Source organism: Garra rufa, chromosome 12, assembly GCF_049309525.1.
Source record: "Garra rufa chromosome 12, GarRuf1.0, whole genome shotgun sequence".
Taxonomy (NCBI): domain Eukaryota; kingdom Metazoa; phylum Chordata; class Actinopteri; order Cypriniformes; family Cyprinidae; genus Garra; species Garra rufa.
Window position 1 is genome coordinate 37,321,683 of NC_133372.1, and position 19,741 is coordinate 37,341,423.

The 19,741-nt window shown below is 36.5% G+C and overlaps 1 protein-coding gene across 2 annotated transcripts; it reads left to right on the forward strand.

Moving 5' to 3' along the window:
- The first annotated feature begins 1,934 nt into the window (after positions 1-1,934).
- On the forward strand, positions 1,935-19,473 carry pbrm1l (polybromo 1, like). Of its 2 annotated transcripts, none has more exons than XM_073852195.1 (30): positions 1,935-2,228; positions 2,739-2,884; positions 2,989-3,086; positions 4,508-4,655; positions 4,849-5,001; positions 5,094-5,210; positions 5,303-5,371; positions 5,508-5,606; positions 5,699-5,784; positions 5,860-5,951; positions 6,098-6,305; positions 6,404-6,545; positions 6,660-6,742; positions 6,892-7,171; positions 8,522-8,627; positions 8,718-9,381; positions 9,521-9,732; positions 9,889-10,083; positions 10,213-10,370; positions 12,132-12,374; positions 12,465-12,610; positions 12,696-12,853; positions 13,420-13,603; positions 13,794-14,001; positions 14,284-14,482; positions 15,740-15,913; positions 16,362-16,526; positions 17,948-18,015; positions 18,115-18,319; positions 18,757-19,473. In XM_073852195.1, the coding sequence occupies exons 2-30, from the start codon at positions 2,750-2,752 to the stop codon at positions 18,918-18,920; spliced, it is 4,959 nt and encodes a 1,652-aa protein (XP_073708296.1). In that variant the 5' UTR covers positions 1,935-2,228; positions 2,739-2,749; the 3' UTR covers positions 18,921-19,473. The 2 variants fall into 2 exon arrangements, with proteins under 2 accessions (XP_073708296.1, XP_073708297.1); XM_073852196.1 differs by having other exon boundaries at positions 15,740-15,829.
- The last annotated feature ends 268 nt before the right edge of the window (positions 19,474-19,741 follow it).

A 19,741-nucleotide genomic window follows, 5' to 3' on the forward strand; every position in this document is an offset into this window, starting at 1 on the left:
CAATGCCATGGTGTTTTAACATGCATCATAGTAATACCATACTATGGAATATGAATATGAAAATCGTTCAGTACCATGCTATACCATCAGTATACCTACTACCACATTACTTTTAGCAAAGGAATACAGATACGACAAAGCAAGGAAAAAAATCAACTATGCAAAAAAAAAAAAAAAAAAACGCCTTACCACTATTTGAAAGTGTTCCGCATCTCGAGTCATTGAACAAGCAATGCGCTATGCCAGTGGATGCATATTGTTCGTGTATAAGTGTGTGTGTATTCAGACACTGCGCATAGATGCGCATGCAGGAGTCTGTTGCCACCTGCACTAATAATCTTCTAGGAACAGACAACGAAGCATTAACATGAATTGACTGAAAACATAAAATGTTTATTTTTTTTAATCGACGTTATCTTACACAGACTCCTAATATGCAACACGGACTACAATGTGTTGCCCACATCATGCATAAAAGCTTGCAGTGGCATTGCAGAAGATTCTGCTACTACATGTAAATCAGTTCATACACTTAAACCGCTGACTTCGAGGAAAACTTAAAATAAATGCAATACCTGATCGTCTGCTCCTACGGACGGATGGTCCTCTTCTGCCTCTTTATCTATCCGCAATTCTCTTTCGATGCAATAGTTGCGGGATCTACCCTGACGTCAAGTAGCGACTGGAGGAGGCGTCTTTCATTTGACAATATAATGATACAGTCCGGATACTATGATACTATTCCCGAGTGCCATTCGCAGAGCCCTATAGATTTATATAAGCTAGTAAGTTTTGTAAGCAGATTAGGTTTAAAACCACTAAATGACAGTACATTAACAAATACAATACATTAAATAAATAAATAAATAAATAAATAAACATCCCCCCCCCCAAATACATTTGATATATTTTGTTTTTTCAAGTATTTCTTTTTGCAAATTTAGCCTATAGCTATACAGTCAAACCAAAATGTATTAAGACACCTTTAACATTTCACACTTTATCATTTATTCGCTATATAGTTTAGAAAACTGTAATAAAATAAGACAAGAACTGTCAAATTGTGTCAGAACACATTCATTTTAATGTCAGATAACTTTGATAGAAAGGTATGTAATGGATTACAATCAACCAAAAATTCAGACAACTCTTAATATGACAATATTTACACAACTATCAATACTATAATATGTTGACCAATAACCAAGCAATGCTTAATTTAGTTCACTCTGTGGTGTAAAAAGGTTGCATAAGCAATTAAAGAAAGATACTAAATATAGTGTCCTGCATATATATATATATATATATATATATATATATATATATATATATATATATATATCTTATTTTAATAATGTATTATTTATGAAGCAGTTTCATTTTGTGGCCTAAAATCCAAAACAGAATTAGCGTTTTCAAGCAAATATGGGCTCCATTGGGAATTCCCTATAAGTTTTTTTGAATGCTGCATCTTATTACAGTCTTTCTAAATGTTCTTTGAAATAATAATCGTGCTCTATAAATTTTAAAGCATTTTTTTAGCATGTAATAGTATATTTATTTTAAGTCGTAACAATATATTTATTAAAACTGTGAAACTACAGTTTTTTACCATAATTATTATTTATTATTAATATATGTTATTTTTAAATATATTTTTTCTTTATTCGGCTCTATTTGCTTTTATATCTATATTGTGTTAACGACCTTTGCAACAGATAAACACTGACTATGTGGATATATTAAGTTTAATTAACGTTACGTTGTAATTCTGTTTTTTTAAATAAAACATTAAATCTCTTGTAAATGTGTATCTTATTTCGAATGCCGTTTGTTTTCATTTTCTACATTTTCGGAAGTAGGGAGGGGCTTCTTAAATGTACTTCCGGTTTGGTATGACGAAGGAGGCGGGACTTCGTTAGCTATCAACGCTACTTGCTTGCTGGCTAACAGTTACCGCTGTTGTTACTGAGGGATAATTCCTAACTGCGCCAATAAAGTCGCGATTTTAATACGGGTAGGTTAGCGTATTTCTAAAACCTTTTCTTCCCGAATACGTTTATAGACCTCAGCGAGATTAATGTAAGAAACCGAAGTGCGCTTTTATACAGACGTGAGTGAGTAGGAGAGCACACTACGAGACCGCTCTTTTGTTTGACTGAAACACGGAACGTCGATTGGCTGTTGGCGGTTTGGGATTGTTTACCGGAAGATTAGCACGCGGCTAAGTATGCTATTTCACATAACACTGTAAATGCATGTAGTCCAAAGCATAATCTCTTCTGTTATAGGCTTACTTTGAAGCTGGTATGAAAGAATGTATATATGGGTGATGAATTAATCTCCAAGGTTCCCTTTGTCCTCCATTAAGCGGGTCAACTGTAGTTTGTTTATGTTTAGTAGCTCATATAGATATTGTAAACAACATTTGTTATGTGAACATTATATATGGTGAGCCAAAATAACTTTGGATATGTAATGCCATCTTTAAAATCATGAAAATCTGTGATGGTGATTGTAAGACTTCCTTATTATTCTACTGTAATATTCCGCTTTTTCTGAGCAATTGCATTCAGATGTGAAGGCGTTTTTTGTCTAACAGTAGGTTGGTGCAAATGTATAGCTATTAAGGATTTCTACCTGACATACAAATAGCATTAATTTTTTTAATCAAAACAAGTCACGGAAATGAATTAGTCGAAAGCCCTGAGTCTAAAAGGATGTTTGTTGGTCAACAGGTACCATTTCAATGGGCTCCAAGAGAAGACGAGCCACCTCTCCCTCCAGCAGTGCCAGCGGAGGAGACTTTGATGATGCCACCTCATCCACCCCAGTCAGTGGATGGAAGAGGAGGAGAGCTTCCACTGCTCCTTCTGTTGATCAAGTGAGTACATGGTGTTTAGTATATTCAACTAACTTGGTTTAGCACAGTTTGGTCATAGATCTGTTTACATCATACACTTATCTTGGACTTTATCACTTCTTTAGATTGCTGTGTGCCATGAATTGTACAATACTGTCAGAGATTACAAAGATGACCAAGGCAGACAGATCTGTGAGCTCTTTGTTCGTGCACCAAAGAGGAGGTACAAGTCTATTCCTTGTCTTTTAATGTATTTGTCATTCAAATATTTAGACACACTTGCAGTTTAAAAAAAAAAAAAATATAATATTTTAAACATTTCTAAATGGAGTAAAATCATAAAACTTAATGTTGGAGTTAATGGCTGCATTTACTTTATTGTCTAGTCCTGCTCAGGGTTATTATAATCAACTACAACTAAAATCATATAATTTGTAGTACCTGTAATAAAATGAACATTAATGGAAATAAAATAGAGTATACATTAGTTAAAAATGAAATTTAAATTACATCAGTTATATTTATTTATAATGTATTATTATATCTGATATATGTATTTTACAATTATATTTATTTTTATTAGAAAAAAAACATTGTGCTGTATAATATTCTTCATTTTGTTAATAGTCTAAAATATAAAACTTTGTAAAAAAAAAAAATTATTAACAATAAATGTTATTTAACATCAACATAAAAAAGAAAACTAATACAATTTAAAAAAAGTTAAAACTTTAAAATAAATACATATTTATACAAATAAATGGAAAATATGGAGAATATAAAAATAAAATCTAATTCCAAATGATAATACATACAATATTTATATTTCATTGGCTCAGCTTTTCAACTGGCTCAATATTATTTATTAAATAATATGTGCATAAAAGTAAAATTAGTAATCACTTCTAGTTCTTAAAGTAATTAATTTTGTGTAATTCTTTTTTTAAATGAATTTTATAGTGTGAAGAAATAAACCATTCTGAGTTTAATGAAGTCAAGCTTGGAGTCAGTGTTTTTTTTTAGGGAGGAAAGAAATGATAGATATTAATACTTTTATTTAGCAAGGATGCTTTAGATTTATAAAAAGTGATGATAAAGACATTTATAATGTTAAAAAAAAGCTTTGTTTTTCATATAAATGCTGTTCTTCTGAACTTTTTAATAATTAAGGAAACCTGAAAAAATCCTGCTGTTTTCAACATAACAATAAATGTTTTTTGAGCAGCAAATCAGAATATTAGAATGATTTCTGAAGGATCATGTGACTGGAAAAATTCAGCTTTGAAATCACAGGAATAAATTACATTTTAAAATACATTCAAATAGAAAACAGTTGTTTTAAATGGTACAAATATTTCAAAATTGTACTGTTTTTGCTGAACTTTGGATCAAATAAATGCAGGCTTGGTGAGCTGAAGATGCTTCTTTAAAAAACATTAAAAAACTAATAAAAATAAAAAAGTATACAAAAATAAACTCTTAATTCAGAATATTAATGCATAAGAAATGCATTCTGTGTAATTCTTTTTTCTTTTCTTTTTTGATCAATTTTACAATGCAATGAAATAAACCATACTCAGTTTAATAAATGCAATTGACGCTAACCTCCGCCTCCACCCTTTCTGCCTCTTTTTCTTGTTTTAGAAATCAGCCTGACTATTATGAAGTGGTGAGCCAGCCCATAGACATGATGAAAATACAGCAGAAGCTCAGGGCAGAGGAATACCAGGATGTAGAGCAGTTCTCCGCTGACTTTCATCTGCTTATTAATAACACCAAAGCTTACTATCAAGTGAGTTCGCATTTATATTTACATGTAACACTGAAGATTCTGGCACATGAATCTGCTCAGTCTCTCCTTTTATTTTAGACTACTGGTTAGCTATAAATGCTATCAGCATAGCAGATGCACAAGTAAAACTGTTCAGCATCATAGACACCGTCAACTCAGAAATGCTAATATATCTGTGGGTCTCTTACAACAGGCTGACAGTGTAGAGTACAGAGCTGCCTGCAGGCTTTTGAACGTCTTCCTGTCTACCAAGAATGAACTGCTACAGGGAGCCGAAGGAGAGGATGCTGAAGATGATGAAGAAGGTGACGATGGGGAAAACCCTAGTGCTTCCATGGAGGAGGAGGTAAAGAAAATTGACAGCTTTTTTTCCGTTTGTGTTCATGGATGTTTCGTGGTTTCTTTTATGATTATTATTAATGTGTCTTTGCTCAACAGAGACCACCAAGCTATCTAAAAGCCATACTGGAGCAGCTCTTGGAGGCCATAGTATCATGCACTGATTCCTCAGGGAGGCTTGTTAGTGAGCTATTCCAAAAACTTCCCTCCAAATTGGTGAGACCCATGTTCGTGTAGTCCCTTAATGTCAGGCTAGTTTGTTACTTTAATCAAATCTGACTTAAGTTCTCATTTCTTCCTTTTTACAGCATTATCCAGACTATTATGCCGTAATAAAAGAACCAATTGATCTGCGCGCTGTGGCTCAGAGGATACAGGTACTTGGCACTTTTAGCACTTTATTCTTCTAGTTGTTTACGAAATAAATGAGAAATCTCTAGTATTGGCATGAAATGGCTTACTTCCATGTTGCAAAATAAGCTGAATAATAGTAATACTTTGTTCTGTTTTTAGGCAGGACATTACAAATCCATCAATGCCATGGCCAAGGACATTGATCTTTTGACAAAAAATGCCAAAACTTACAATGAGCCAGGGTCACAAGTTTTCAAGGTGTGCACACTTTATCCCCTTGTTCTCTATTCATCATAAACATTCAACTCCTTGTACGCAACATGTATAAACTCATTTTTTTCTTTTCAAAGGATGCTAACACAATCAAGAAGGTATTTGCCCAGAGAAAGACTGAGATTGAGCAGGCTGAACCGACTAAATCTAGCCTGCGCATCAGGTAATTCTTCTTTTCCTCAACTGTTTGCTTTAAAGATGCTTTTTTTTTAGTCTATAACATGTTGTTTTTTGCTAGGAATCGGAGGTCTGCTCAGGGTGACCGGCTGTCTGCCATCACTATGGCTCTTCAGGCTGGATCTGAAAGTGATGAAGACTCTATTCTCACAGGTACATATCCACAGTTCCCTTAGTCTAAGATCTCTCTATTTCAGAGAGTCTGCCAACTCTACTTATTTAAAAATACATTTGCAAGGTCTGCCACTGAAGGATTGTTCTTTGAAGTACCTTTTATCTGTCCTTATTTTTTGTCTCAGGCACTATACGTTATGACACTGGAGAATCGGAGACAGATTGTGGTCTCAGTGCAGGTGACCCAATCTTACTGTTGTACCAGTCAGTGCGAGGAGCCCGAAGCATTCAGGGGTTGCTTCTCGCTGAACCCTTCCTCCAACTTCCAGTGCGAAGGGAATACCCAGACTACTACCATCAGATCAAAAACCCAATCTCCCTGCAACAGATCAGGTGTGGATAACCCACATGATATATCTGCTGATTTGAACTGTAAACTTTGAAAACAGTCTAAATTTTCACACTCTATCCATATTTTATATTCTTTATAGGGATAAGATGAAGAATGGGGATTATGAAGGAGTTGAGCAGATGGAGGCTGACCTCACGTTAATGTTTGAGAATGCTAAACGCTACAACATGCCCAACTCCACCATATACAAACGTGCACAGAGGTTACAGCAAATAATGCAGGTCAGTCAGTTTCAAGAACTAAACATCTTCTCTGAAACCTATTGCAAGTATGTCCTAATGTTTCAGGGAAATGACAAAAGAGGATTATTATGTTTGGTTGAATTTGTATCCTAGCAAAAGAAAAGAGAGCTTCGAGATGATGACGAAGGAGATGTGTCTACTGCAAATTCTGATTTGGGAAGTGGTAAAAGGAAAAGGTGATTTTTTTTTTTTTTTTTTTTTTTTTTTTTTTTTTTATAAATAATCTCACTTGTGTTTTTTTTTTTTTCTCACCTATATGATTTGAAATTAGTAGTATGTTTTTAACATAATTTTTTTTATTGCTGTTATTATCTGGTCCTTAAAGCCACAAGAAGAATACCAAGAAAAACCGAATGAAGATGCTGTATGCTGCAGTGACTGAGGCACGTGAGACAGGCAGTGGACGGCGCCTCTGTGATCTCTTCATGGTGAAGCCCTCTAAGAAGGATTACCCAGACTACTATCAGATCATCCAAGATCCAATGGACCTGCGTACCATTGAGAACAATATACGCACTGAGCGTTATAACAATGAGGAGGCACTTATGGATGACATGAAGCTTATGTTTCGCAATGCCCGCCACTATAATGAGGAGGGATCTCAGGTGGGTGTCATTACTTTACTTGAGCTGAATGCTAAGTTGTAATACACTACTGTTCAAAAGTTTGGGGTCAGTAAGATTGTTTTCTTGAAAGAAATGAATACTTTATTTCACATGGAGGCATTAAATTGATCAAAAAATGACAATGACTTAAAATATTAAGCAGTAAATATAATTTTAATGTTGATGGTAATATGAAATGTTTTTTTTTTGAGCATCAAATCAGCATATTACAATATCAGTCAAAAGCTTTTGGACTGTATTTGATCCAAATAAAAGCAGTAAAATTTTGAAATATTTTTACTATCTATATTAACTGCTTACTATTTGGATATATTTTAAAATGTCATTTATTGCTGTGATCAAAGCTACATTTTCAGTATCTTTACTCCAGTCTTCACTGTCACATGATCCTTCAGAAATCATTCTAATATGCTGATTTGCTGTTCAAGAAACATTTATTATCGTCAATATTTAAAATAATTAAAAGAATAATAATTTTATTTAACAAGGATGCTTTAAATTTAGCAAAAGTGATGATAAATACATTTGTTACAAAAGATTTCTATTCAGATAAATACTGTTCTTCTGAACTTCCTATTTATTAAAGAAACTTGAAATTTCTAGTAATATCTACTAATAATAAATGTTTTTTTGAGTGGCAAATCAGAATATTAGAATGAATTCTGAAGGATCTTGTGACTTTGATAAATGATTTGCTTTGAAATTACAGCAATACATTACATTTTAAAATGTATTCAAATGGAAAACAAAGAGTTATTTAAAATAGTAGAAATATTTCAAAATTGTACTGTTTTTGCTGTACGTTGGATCAAATAAATGCAGGCTTGGTGAGCAGAAGAGACTTCTTTAAAAACGTAATGTCCAAAAACGTTTGACTGGAAGTGTAAAACGATTTCTAAAGGATCATGTGACACTAAAGACTGGAGTAATGGCTGCTAAAAATTCAGCTTAGCATCACCGGAATAATTAGCATTGTAAAATATATTAAAATGTAAAAAAAAAGTTATTTTAAATTGTTACAATAATATCACAATATAATTGTACTATGTTGTTTTTTTTTTTTTTTTTTTTTTTTTTCAACAAAATTGCAGCCTTGATAGGCATAAGAAAAGAAACATCTTTCAAAACTATTAAAATCTTGCCTACCCTGAATGTCTGTCTATCTTTAGTTGCTCATTACCTTTTACAAATATGTCTATCATAAGAATGAGATCTACAGCAGTGTTATTTAATTGTTCAAACCCTGAAAACATTGTCTAAAATTGAGTACACCTAATAGTCTAATTTGAAATGTCTGCTTGCCATTTCATGTTTTCTATTCACCCACAGGTTTATAATGATGCAAACATCTTGGAGAAGATGGTCAAGGATAAACAGAAGGAGCTTGGCCCTCCTCCAGAGGAAGATGACATGGGCTCTCCCAAACTCAAGCTTCGTATGTTTTTATTAATGCACTAATAAAGAACGGTAATTGTAGATTTAACTACTTTTTTATTTACTAAGTTCCTTTCTTTTTTTTTTCTAGGCCGTAGTGGAGTTGCTGCCTCCCCAAAAAAGGCCCGCACCCAAACCACCCCACTCCAGCAAAAGCTTACTGATCTCTACGAAGCTGTGCGCAACTTTACAGACAACCGCGGCCGACGTCTCAGCACAGTTTTCCTCCGTCTGCCTTCACGTTCTGAGCTGCCTGACTATTATGCTGCCATTAAGCGTCCTATTGACATGGAGCGTATACGCAGCTACATGGTACAGGGACGCTACCAAGACGTGGACTCGCTAGCAGAAGACTTCATCCTTATGTTCAACAATGCCTGCACCTACAACGAGCCCGAGTCTCTGATATACCGAGATGCGTTGCTGCTCCATCGAGCCTTTTTGGAATCCCGACGTCAGATTGAGGATGAAGAGGAAGGAGATGAAGGTGGACTAGGTGGTTTGTCGGTTGCCTCTCTCGTGCGCGAGCTCATCCGGAACCTCTTTGTGTCAATGATGGGGCACCAGGATGACGAAGGCCGCTGCTACAGTGACTCTTTGGCGGAGGTTCCTGCCATCGACCCCGCTAACCCAGAGGACCCACCCCTCACTTTAGAGATTATTCGTAATAATGTGGATAATGGACGCTATCGGAGACTGGATGTGTTCCAGGAGCATGTGTTTGAAGTGCTGGAGAAAGCAAGACGTCTCAACAGGTAAGCAAGGAAGAGTGTGAAAATCAACTATTTTTGTTGTCATTAAAGACACAGTTCAATTTCTTTCTTTTATTTTTTACTGTGGAATTCAAAAGATGCCACTTTCAATAAAATAAACAGCAAAGTTGTGCATTTTCAGGACCGATTCTGAAATCTTTGAGGATTCTGTGGAGTTGCAACATTTCTTTGTGAAGATTCGTGATGAGCTGTGCAAGAATGGCGAAATTTTGCTGACCCCAGCGCTGAGCTACACATCCAAACATCTGCATGCCGACATAGATCAAGAAAAGCGAGAGAAACTGCCCCAGGAAATTGAGGAAGACCGGCTGAAACGGGAGGAAGAAAAAAAAGGTTATTTGCTTTTGATGTTTTCAGAAATTGTTTCGCTGTTGCCTCTAGCATTTTTAAGTTATGTAACATCTTGGGATACCCTTTAAAGTCTTGCTGCTGTAATGAATTTCTATTATAGAAGTGTAATAATGTGCACTTTGCTCTTATGATTAATAGGTCTTCCTGAAGAGGACAAAGCAGAGGGTGCTGCAGGAAGCCAGTGGCCATCAGGTCCTCAAAGCTCATACAGTCAAGACTGCAAATTTGAGAACAAGACCTACAGTGTGGGAGATTGTGTATACATTCAGCCTTCAGAAGCAAATTTGCAGCCCCACATTGTCTGCATTGAGAAACTCTGGAAGGATGAAGCTGGTGCGCACATTCTCGCTTTTTCTTTATTGCTGTTGGTTTATTCTCTTGCTTTTTTGCTGATGTATCACCTCCATTTTAAACCTTTTCCAATTTCTTGTATCAACAATTGGATGTGTTTTTTGATTGCAGGTGAGCAGTGGATGTACGGATGTTGGTTTTATCGTCCAGGAGAAACGTTCCATCTGGCAACGCGCAAGTTTCTGGAGAAGGAAGTATTCAAGAGCGACTATTACAACCGTGTGCCTTTCAGCAAGATCTTGGGGAAATGTGTTGTGTTGTTCGTAAAGGTAAATAACATGAGCCAGAGTCCAAATACAGTTGAGGTCAAAAGTTTACATACACCTTGCAGAATCTGCAAAATGTTAATTATTTTAGCAAAATAACAGGTATCACACAAAATGCAAGTTGTTGTTTTTTTTTTTTTTTTTAGTACTGACCTGACTAAGATATTTCACATAAAAGACCATGGTCCACAAGAAAAAATAATTGTATTTATAAAAATCACCCTGTTCATAACTTTGTACATATACTTGATACTTAAAGGTGCCATAGAATGCATTGAGAGAATATTTTAAATTGTTCTCTGATATCTACATGGAAGGTATATGGCATAGGAAAGGGCAAAAAATCTCCACAAATGGTTTTACAGGTCCATTTACAACCCTAGGATTTGTCCCTAGAATGAAATGCTCTGTTATTGCCTTATTTGGAAGCTTCATGAATATTAATGAGCTCTGCTCTGATTGGCTGTTTCACAGAGCTGCTCATCTCTATAGCTGGCACATTGATAAATATATATTTAATTAGGAGCTCTAGCCGCTTTTAATATGTGGTTTGTTGAATCTGCCGTTTTGAATTGCCGACATTTTATTCTCATTACTGTGATCGCATATGCTCTGTGTAAAGTTATAATGCAGAGGGAGTGCTTACTTACAACACAAGCTCAGCTGCTTGACAGTGATACTCGGGATTATGTGGTAAGTGAAATCTTTTGTACTGCGATGTAACAGGCTACCGCTAGCATTAAGCTAACGGTGTCCCTTCAGTGGTTTTACTGATGTAGTGACGTTACAGAAGATTGGGCGATGCAAATGTTGGGGGCGTAACTATTAACGATCCCGGGGCTATTGCGTAACTGTCGGTGTTATGTTGGAATTGACCTATTTTTCGGTGGTCTTTTGCAAACACTAGATTTATATAAGAAGCAGGAAACGATGGTGTTTGAGACTCATGGTATGTCATGTTCATGTATTGTACTGTTATTATTTAACTATGCCAAGGTAAACACAGTTTTCCATTCTATGGCACCTTTAATACTGTGTTGTTACCTGAATGATCCACAGCTTTTTTTTTTTTTTTGTTTAATGATAGTTGTACATTAGACTTTTGTTTGTCCTGAACAGTTATAATGCCTGCTGTTCTTCTGGGAAACCTCTAAGTATCTTCTGTAGCTTCTTACGGGCAATAGTAAATAAATAAATTATATTTAGGCAAAATAACCGCTGGCTCTTAATGCATAGTTTTTCTTTCTGGAGCATCAGTGAGCATTTGAACCTTCTGTAATAGTTGCATAGGAACTAGTCAGGAAAGATGGATCTTAAAATCATACAGTCATTGTTGGAAAAGGTTAAAATACACAATGCATAAAAACCTAAAACTTTATGAGACCTGAAGGATTTTTCTGAAGAACAGCTGGCAGTTTAACTGTTCAGGACCAACAAAGGGACTCATGAACAACGATAACTAAACAAAAAAATAAAAATAAAGCTGTGGATCATTCAGCAACACAGTATTAAGAATCAAGTGTATGTGAACTTTTGAACAGGGTAATTTTTATAAATTCAACTATTAATTTCACTTGTGAATTAACATCTTTTATGTGAAATATATTTATAATATTTGACCTCAACTGTATGTATATGTATGTATAAATAATTTAATAATGTTGTATATAAAAAAAAAGATTTTACTTTAGTTTCAATATGTTCCTCACAGGCTCTTGAAGAATGTTGCATTTAGTTGTCTTGAATGTGGGATTGTTGTTTTAGGACTATTTTAAGTTGCAGCCAGAAGGCTTTAAACCTGAAGACGTCTACGTCTGTGAATCCCGCTACACTGCCAGGACCAAAACCTTTAAGAAGATCAAAATATGGTCAATGCCACCAAGCTCTGTTAAACTAGTCTCTCGGGAGGTTACGTTACCTGTAGTCAGAGTCGCCTCCATGTTTGTCAGTGCAAAAGACAAAGTTTCTGATCTTCCTGATGGAGAGAGTGGTGGCTTCATTGAGAAGGTATGATTGAGTACACTTTGAATACATTTTTTACATTTTTTTTTTTCTGGAATTAAACGGGTAACATTCCTTTGCAATTACTTTCCACAGGAGCGAGAAGATGTTCCAGTCGAAGTGGCCAATGGGGAGCCGGGATTCCAGTACTATGAACAGCTCCACTACAATGACTTGTGGCTTAAATTGGGTGACTGCGTCTACATACGTTCCCATGGGCTGGTGCGATCACGAGTTGGCAGGTGGGCAAAATCATAATTCATCTAAAATAACTCAAACGATTTCAGTAGAAGCAATAGTCTGAATTGTAATGGTTGATATGGACAGAATCGACAAGATGTGGTTGCGGGATGGAGCAGCATTCTTCTTTGGACCCATCTTCATCCACCCTGAGGAAACAGAGCATGAGCCAACAAAGATGTTCTACAAACGTGAGGTGTTCCTCAGCAGCCTGGAGGAGACCTGTCCTATGACTTGCATCTTAGGTATGAGCACCAAGTAAATGAATTCATTGTAACTGTAATTAAATTCTAGTTTCATATCAGTTTGCTGTCACCCACAACCCACAATCAACCAAGCTGTGGGTGTTTAAGCTGTGATAAAAGATTTTTGCCAACCATTTATGTCACATGCTGGTGCCTTTGGGATCATGCTAAGAGACTTATCATTTCACAAAGACACTGGACAATTAAGACCTTCTTGTGGAAGTCTGCAGTGATTTTATAATATAAAACTAGCCACCTCAGAGCCCTGAATACATAATTGAATCAGTGCGGGATCACTTGGCTCGAGTACGAACAAAAAGCAGCCAAGTGAAATAAATCATTGCAGATCCAGAAGCAAATGTATCATGTTGATACTAATAAGAGTATGCATTCCCAAAAATGGGATTTATACAGCTGATTAAGTGCTTGAACATTTTCATTTTAACTCCTCTGTTCTCTACTGTGGTTCCCAATCTTGTATTTGAAAAAAAAAAAAAAAAACTCAGACTCAGTCTGAAAACATAATATAGACCAACTTTGAAAATATATTCTCTTTCTTTTCACAGGGAAATGTGTGGTCTCTTCTTTTAAGGACTTCCTGTCTTGCAGACCAACTGAGTGTCCAGAAGAAGACGTGCTCCTATTTGAAAGTCGCTACATTGAGAGTGAAAAGCAGATGAAGAAGTTTAAAGCCCTTAAACGCTTCTCCCTCTCAGCTAAAGTGGTTGATGATGAGATTTTCTACTTTAGGTGCTTTTTACTTTCCTACTTTACGTTTAGTTAGCAGTATGTGTATGTGTTGTGAATATGAAGAGGTTATTTAAAAGATACTTAGTATGTCTTATTGCTGTTTTAATAATTAATGTGCCAGACTTCAACTTAAGGCTTGAAATGATTGATTCCATTCAGCGGCTAACTATTGCTCTAAATTCATTTTTAGAAAACCCATCGTGCCCCAGAAGGTGCCATCCCCCCTCCTGGATAAGAAGATTGAAGAGCTAGAGGCCAAGTTTGCAGACATGGAGGATCTGGATGAAGACATGGACGACCTGGATGAAGATGACGACGAAGCCGCAGCGACGCCCTCAATGCCACCCAGTCAGGCATCCACAACAAGCGACATGGATATGCCTTATACGCCACCACAGGTACTATAATCTTCCTCAAACTCAGTCATTACCCATTTTGTCCAGTTTTACATGCATGAGAACATTCAAATAGGAATCATTTTCCAATTATGTGTGCATCATAACAAGTGTTTTTCAGCAAACATGAAAGAATTGAATATTTAGTTATTGCTATCAGAAATCCATTGCTTTCTGATAGATCAACTGTCTACATTTAAGTTGATCAACTTTTATTCTCCATTGTTTTTGTTATATTCAACAATAGTTGACATTTTCTTTACACCCCTGTTTGCTATCCCACAGTCCACGCCAAAGATTAAGGGTATGTCCAAAAAGGAAGGAGCCAAGCGTAAGATCAACATGAGTGGCTACATCCTGTTTAGCAGTGAAGTGAGGTCTATCATAAAGGCTCGTCACCCTGATTTCTCCTTTGGAGAGCTAAGCCGACTGGTGGGCACAGAATGGAGGAACCTGGAAGCTTCTAAGAAGGTGGAATATGAAGGTACGTTCTTAACCCTTCCTGAGAAGTTGCTCTAGTCCCGATTACCATAGTTCACCTCACATGATCCAAGATGTAGGTGAGCTTGTTTTGGAACAGATTTGGAGAAATTTGGTTTCACATCACTTGCTCACCAATGGATTCTCTAGAGCAGGGGTGCCCAATCCTGTTCCTGGAGATATATTATCCCGCAAAGTTCAGCTCCAACCCTGATTAAACACACCTGAACCAGCTAATTAATCTCTTAGGTAGCACTTGATAATTACAGACAGCTGTGTTGGAGCAGGGCTGGAACTAAAGTCTGCAGGTAGGTAGATCTCCAGGAACTGTTTTGGGCACCCCTGCTCTGGAGTGAATGGGTGCTGACAAAAGTGACACGTCTTGGGTATTCTATTGTCTTTGTTTAGACCAAGATGGAAACACAGACAGCAACAGATCTGGGGAATAAAGTTCCTGGGACAAATTGTTGGTAATGTTGGTGGAAAAGCTAAAATAAGAGTCCAAACAGCTGATAAAAACATCACAATATGTCTTGTGAAGTTAAAAGCTGCATGTTAGTAACAAATAAATCCATCATTAAGATGTTTCAACTACAAACCATTTCTTCCAGCTAAAGCAAGAGACCGCTATCCATAACATTGCTTTCTCCAGTGAAAAAGTCTTCTAATTCGAGATCAGTGCACACAGATGGTTCTAAACAAATATGTTAGTGGATTTTGATATGAAAGGACAGAGATGTACTTTTTCACTGAAGGAAGCATTATTATGGATTATGTTATTTATATTTATATTAAGTGATGGTTTTAAGTTGAATATATGATATATTGTGATGATCAGCTGTTTGATCTCTTATTCTGATGGCACCTGTTGCTAAATAGGATCAAATCTGTTTCGAAAGAAGGAAAAATCATCTTCATCTTGGATTAGGCCAGAGACCGAGTAAATTTAGTTATTTTAATAGTAATTTTAAGGTAAAATATTTCATTAAGGTCAATATCCACATACTGCTATGAATAAAACAAATTAAGTCAAGATAAGAGATGCATTTGTGACTTCTGAATGTCTGCAGCTGACTTTTCTTTATGGGATTTTAAAGATTATTTGTCCTTATTAAATTTCCAGCAGTTCATCATCCCCATAGAAATGATTAACAATGGTAACCAGGATTAGTTTTTCTTCATGAACAACATATAATGCTTTGCTGACTACTTCTATATTGAAACTGTTTCTCTTATTCAGAACGTTGCAATGTTTTCGCAGAACGTGCAGCTAAACTGGTGGAGCAGCAGGAACGGGAGAGGGTCCTTCAGCAGCAGCAGCAACAGCAGCAGCAGGCTTCCCCAAGAGCAGGTACCCCAGTCGGCTCAATGATGGGGGTGGTACCTCCCCCAAGCGCTATGGGGATGCTAAACCAGGCCATGCCACCTGTGCCAGGTAACGCCAAATCGCCCCCACAATTGCTGAAAGCGACAGATGCAGCGCCAGGGCACCCTCCAACAATTCTCATATATTTAAACCATCTAAAACCTCAACTCATCAATCACGTCGCTATCTCCTCCACACCAAAAGTGTGCCCCATTAGAGATGATTCAGTTCATTTCACTATATGCTTTTTGTTTGTATGCACACTTTTATTTTGGTTTGGAATATTGCCACGTTCTTTATTTCACATGTATGCTTTTCTTTTTTGCATGACAACTTTTTTTTTTATTATTATTAACCTGTTAATATGTAGATCTCAATTTTTTTTTTACACATTAACCACATTTAAAAATTCACACTTTGACATTGATATGACTGTTATTTTGTAGTTGCATGACTTGTTAGACAACTGCATGTCATCAATGCATGGATCTTTTGTGCTATTTCCTCCTCACCCAAGGCATGATGGGAAATTATGGCCTGCCCTACATGCCTATGCAGGGTCCTTCTGAGGGCATGATGGGCATGGGTGGCACACCACCTCATCACATGGGGGTGCCCCAGCTGCCTTCCCAGCACTATCTTCTACCAGGCATGGCCGGGTACCCTGGTATGCCCCATCCGGGTAAGAAGCACCCCGATTAGACAGAAACCCCACCTGAAGATCTTCTGACCAGCTCCAATCTAAATTTTAAAAGATACAAAATCCGTTTTACTTTCTTGGTTTGAAATCATGGCTTTGTTGCAAAAATGAGAGTGCTGCCTGGACAGCAAGGCAACTTATTTGGTTTTGAAACAGAGCCGATTGTTTGTACATTGGTTTTAGTGAATGAAGAAATGCTTTGTATTAGATAATATCTGTATTTCTGCATGGTCTAGTTTTAGTTGTATCTAATTCATAGAGTGGGGACATTCACACAACACCACTAACATGCTAATGTTCTTTTTCCTCAATGTGTCACTTCTCACTTTCTTAATCTAATTTCTACACATGATTTGTCATCTCCACTTTCCCACTGATTATTCCACTTCTTCCACTTCACTGAATCTTTTTGTTTTATACAAACACCATTTGCTTGGGGAAAATGTAACTCATAGAAATATTTACAGATGAGGTAAAAAAGTTTATATACACCTTGTAAAATCTGCAAAATTTTACCAAAATAAGAGGGATTATACAAAATACATGGGTTTTTTTTGTACTGACCTGAGTACGATTTATTTTATTTCACATAAAAGACACTTACATATAGTCCACAAGAGAAACAATAGTTGAATTTATAAAAACCTGTTCAAAATTTACATTATCCTTTAGGTCCCACCAATTCTTTAGTTTTGCAGCATATTTGTGAACCCCTTCCAACAATAGCTGTATTTCCATTACCCTTTAAATTGCGGAAATTGATATTGCGAATTGAAAATGCGCCTAATGGAAATGTCAATTGCGCAATATAACGCAAAAAAGTTTTTACGCTCACATGAGGTGGTTTTTCAGCCAATTAGAAAAAGGAATATTCCGCAAAACAGCAATGAAAACTTTTTTTTCTCGCATTTACAGGTCACATTCGATTAAATATAGCCAAAATCCCACAAAAATCCGTTGCCATGATTTATTATTCCTCTTAATTCACGTAACATTGGTTAATGAAAACGCATTTATGAAATGGCACCAAAGTTTTGCGCAAATCTGTAATGGAAACGCAGCTAATGACTGATGATTTTGAGGTCCATCTTTTGACACTGAGGACAACTGATGTTTGACAACATTTGACGTTCTGTAATAGTTGCATATGAGTTCCTCAGTTGTCCTCCGTGTGAAAAGCTGCGTCTCAAAATTATACAGTTATTGTTGGAAAGGGTTCAAATACACAAAAATGCTGAAAAACCAGGTCAGTACTAAATAAAAAATAACTTGCATTTTGTATGATACCTCTTATTTTGATAAAATAATAACATTTTGCAGACAATGTGTGTGTAAACTTTCGACCTCAACTGTATTTATTCAGTCAGTGCGCATTGTTAAACTATTTTTGCTTTCCTACTCAGGTGTGATGGGCCCAGGACTGAACGGTATGGCTGGAAGTCCCGGTCCTGGAAACCATTATGGCATGCAGGTGAACAACATATTCCTGCAGCTTTTAGTAGTATTGCTAAACCACATTCAGACTGTCATCTGTCTTTATTTCTCTCTCTCTCTCTCTTTGTCCTCTCAGATGGGTGCATATGGACCAGGACAACAAGCTCCACCACCATATCCAGTCCCAGGTCAACCAGGCCAGCAGCAGCCAAACCCGCCTGTTTTTGTTGCCCCGCCTCCAAAACCTCAGCGTCTTCTGCATTCAGAAGCTTATTTGAAGTACATCGAGGGCCTCAGTGCCGAATCCTCCACTATTAGCAAGTGGGATCAGAGCCTTAAGGGTAAAGACGATTTGCATGCAAATTGTTTTATGTATTCCTTTTGAAGTTATATACAGTTACACTACCGTTCAGAAGTTTGAGGTCAGATTTATATTAATTTGACCAAAATTAATACTTTTTTATTTAGCAAGGATGCATTAGATTGATTAAAAGTGGCAGTAAAGACATAATAATGCAAAAAGATTTTAAATGAATGCTGTTATTTTGAACTTGAAATGGACAAAAATGTATTATAGTCTTTATGAACATACTAAACAGCACACCTGTTTTAAACACTTGTGAAAAGAAATTGTGCACAAATCAGCATTTTAGAATGATTTCTGAAGGATCATGTGACACTGAAGACTCAAGTGATGGCCACTGAGAATTCAGCTTTGCATCACAGGAATAAATTACATATTATAAAAATGTTTACCTTCAAATTTTCATTCCTTCAGCACAAAGAAAAGACTGTCGGCTCACCAGGGAGCAGGAGAGCCGTCTCCCTACTCACTGGCTGAAAAGCAAAGGCGCTCACACCACGATGGCCGACGCGTTATGGAGACTCCGAGACCTGATGATGAAAGACACGCTCAACATCCGGCAGGCGTACAACCTCTAAACCTTTGTTTTGTCCCCAACTCTCAGGACTCTAATTTATGCAAGACTTCTCCTACCAAATCTTTCCTATCACAATGTGATAAAGTATTACGTACTGTCAGAAATGCTTCAGCAATAATTATATCTCCTAGATGTGTGTGTGTGTGTGTGTGTGTGTATATGTGTGTGTGAGAAATAAAGGTTTTAGCCACAATTAGGTACATACGACGCACTGGAAATTAAGTCACTCATGCATCAATTTATAACTACTGACATGGATTGGAAATATGTCACTCTGACTGTTACTTTAGATGAATTTTTTTGCTGTTGAACCACATGAATACATCACCAGTCCTCACAAAGTTCTCAAATGAGCAAAAGTTGTGAAAGAACACTGCAGCATTTTATAAATATATTTTCTTTTTATACAGAGGCAGAATATGCTGAGTTCCTTTTTATTTTAATGATAATGTAATTTGTTATTTTTTCATGGTGTACATACAAAAATTCTCCTGTGAGAAATGCTTGAACACAGTTGCATTAAAGATATCAAAACTGTCTCAGTTTCACCAATAAACGGCTTTTTAAAAGAATAAAGTGTGCTTTAAGAGTGTCCAAAACATGTTTGTGAGAGGATTGGGTTACCAGCCCCTCCACCCACCATCACCACTAACACATACGGCCCGCCTAACCAAGCCACAAACCTCTGCAGATGCAGATTATGTTTAAACGCGACTAACTTAAAAGCTGAAGAGTAATTTAATGTGGTAATCAATTACTAAAAACACGTTTTTCCATCATTTTTAACCCCACAAATGACTGTCGTGATGTCATTTCCTGGCA

Bases quoted from the DNA above. Each gene is read 5' to 3' on its own strand.
- pbrm1l (XM_073852195.1), top strand. From the start codon at position 2,750: ATGGGCTCCAAGAGAAGACGAGCCACCTCTCCCTCCAGCAGTGCCAGC. The intron at 5,952-6,097 runs GTACATATCCAC...TTTTTGTCTCAG, and splicing joins TGAAGACTCTATTCTCACAG to GCACTATACGTTATGACACT. The intron at 9,733-9,888 runs GTTATTTGCTTT...TATGATTAATAG, and splicing joins ACGGGAGGAAGAAAAAAAAG to GTCTTCCTGAAGAGGACAAA.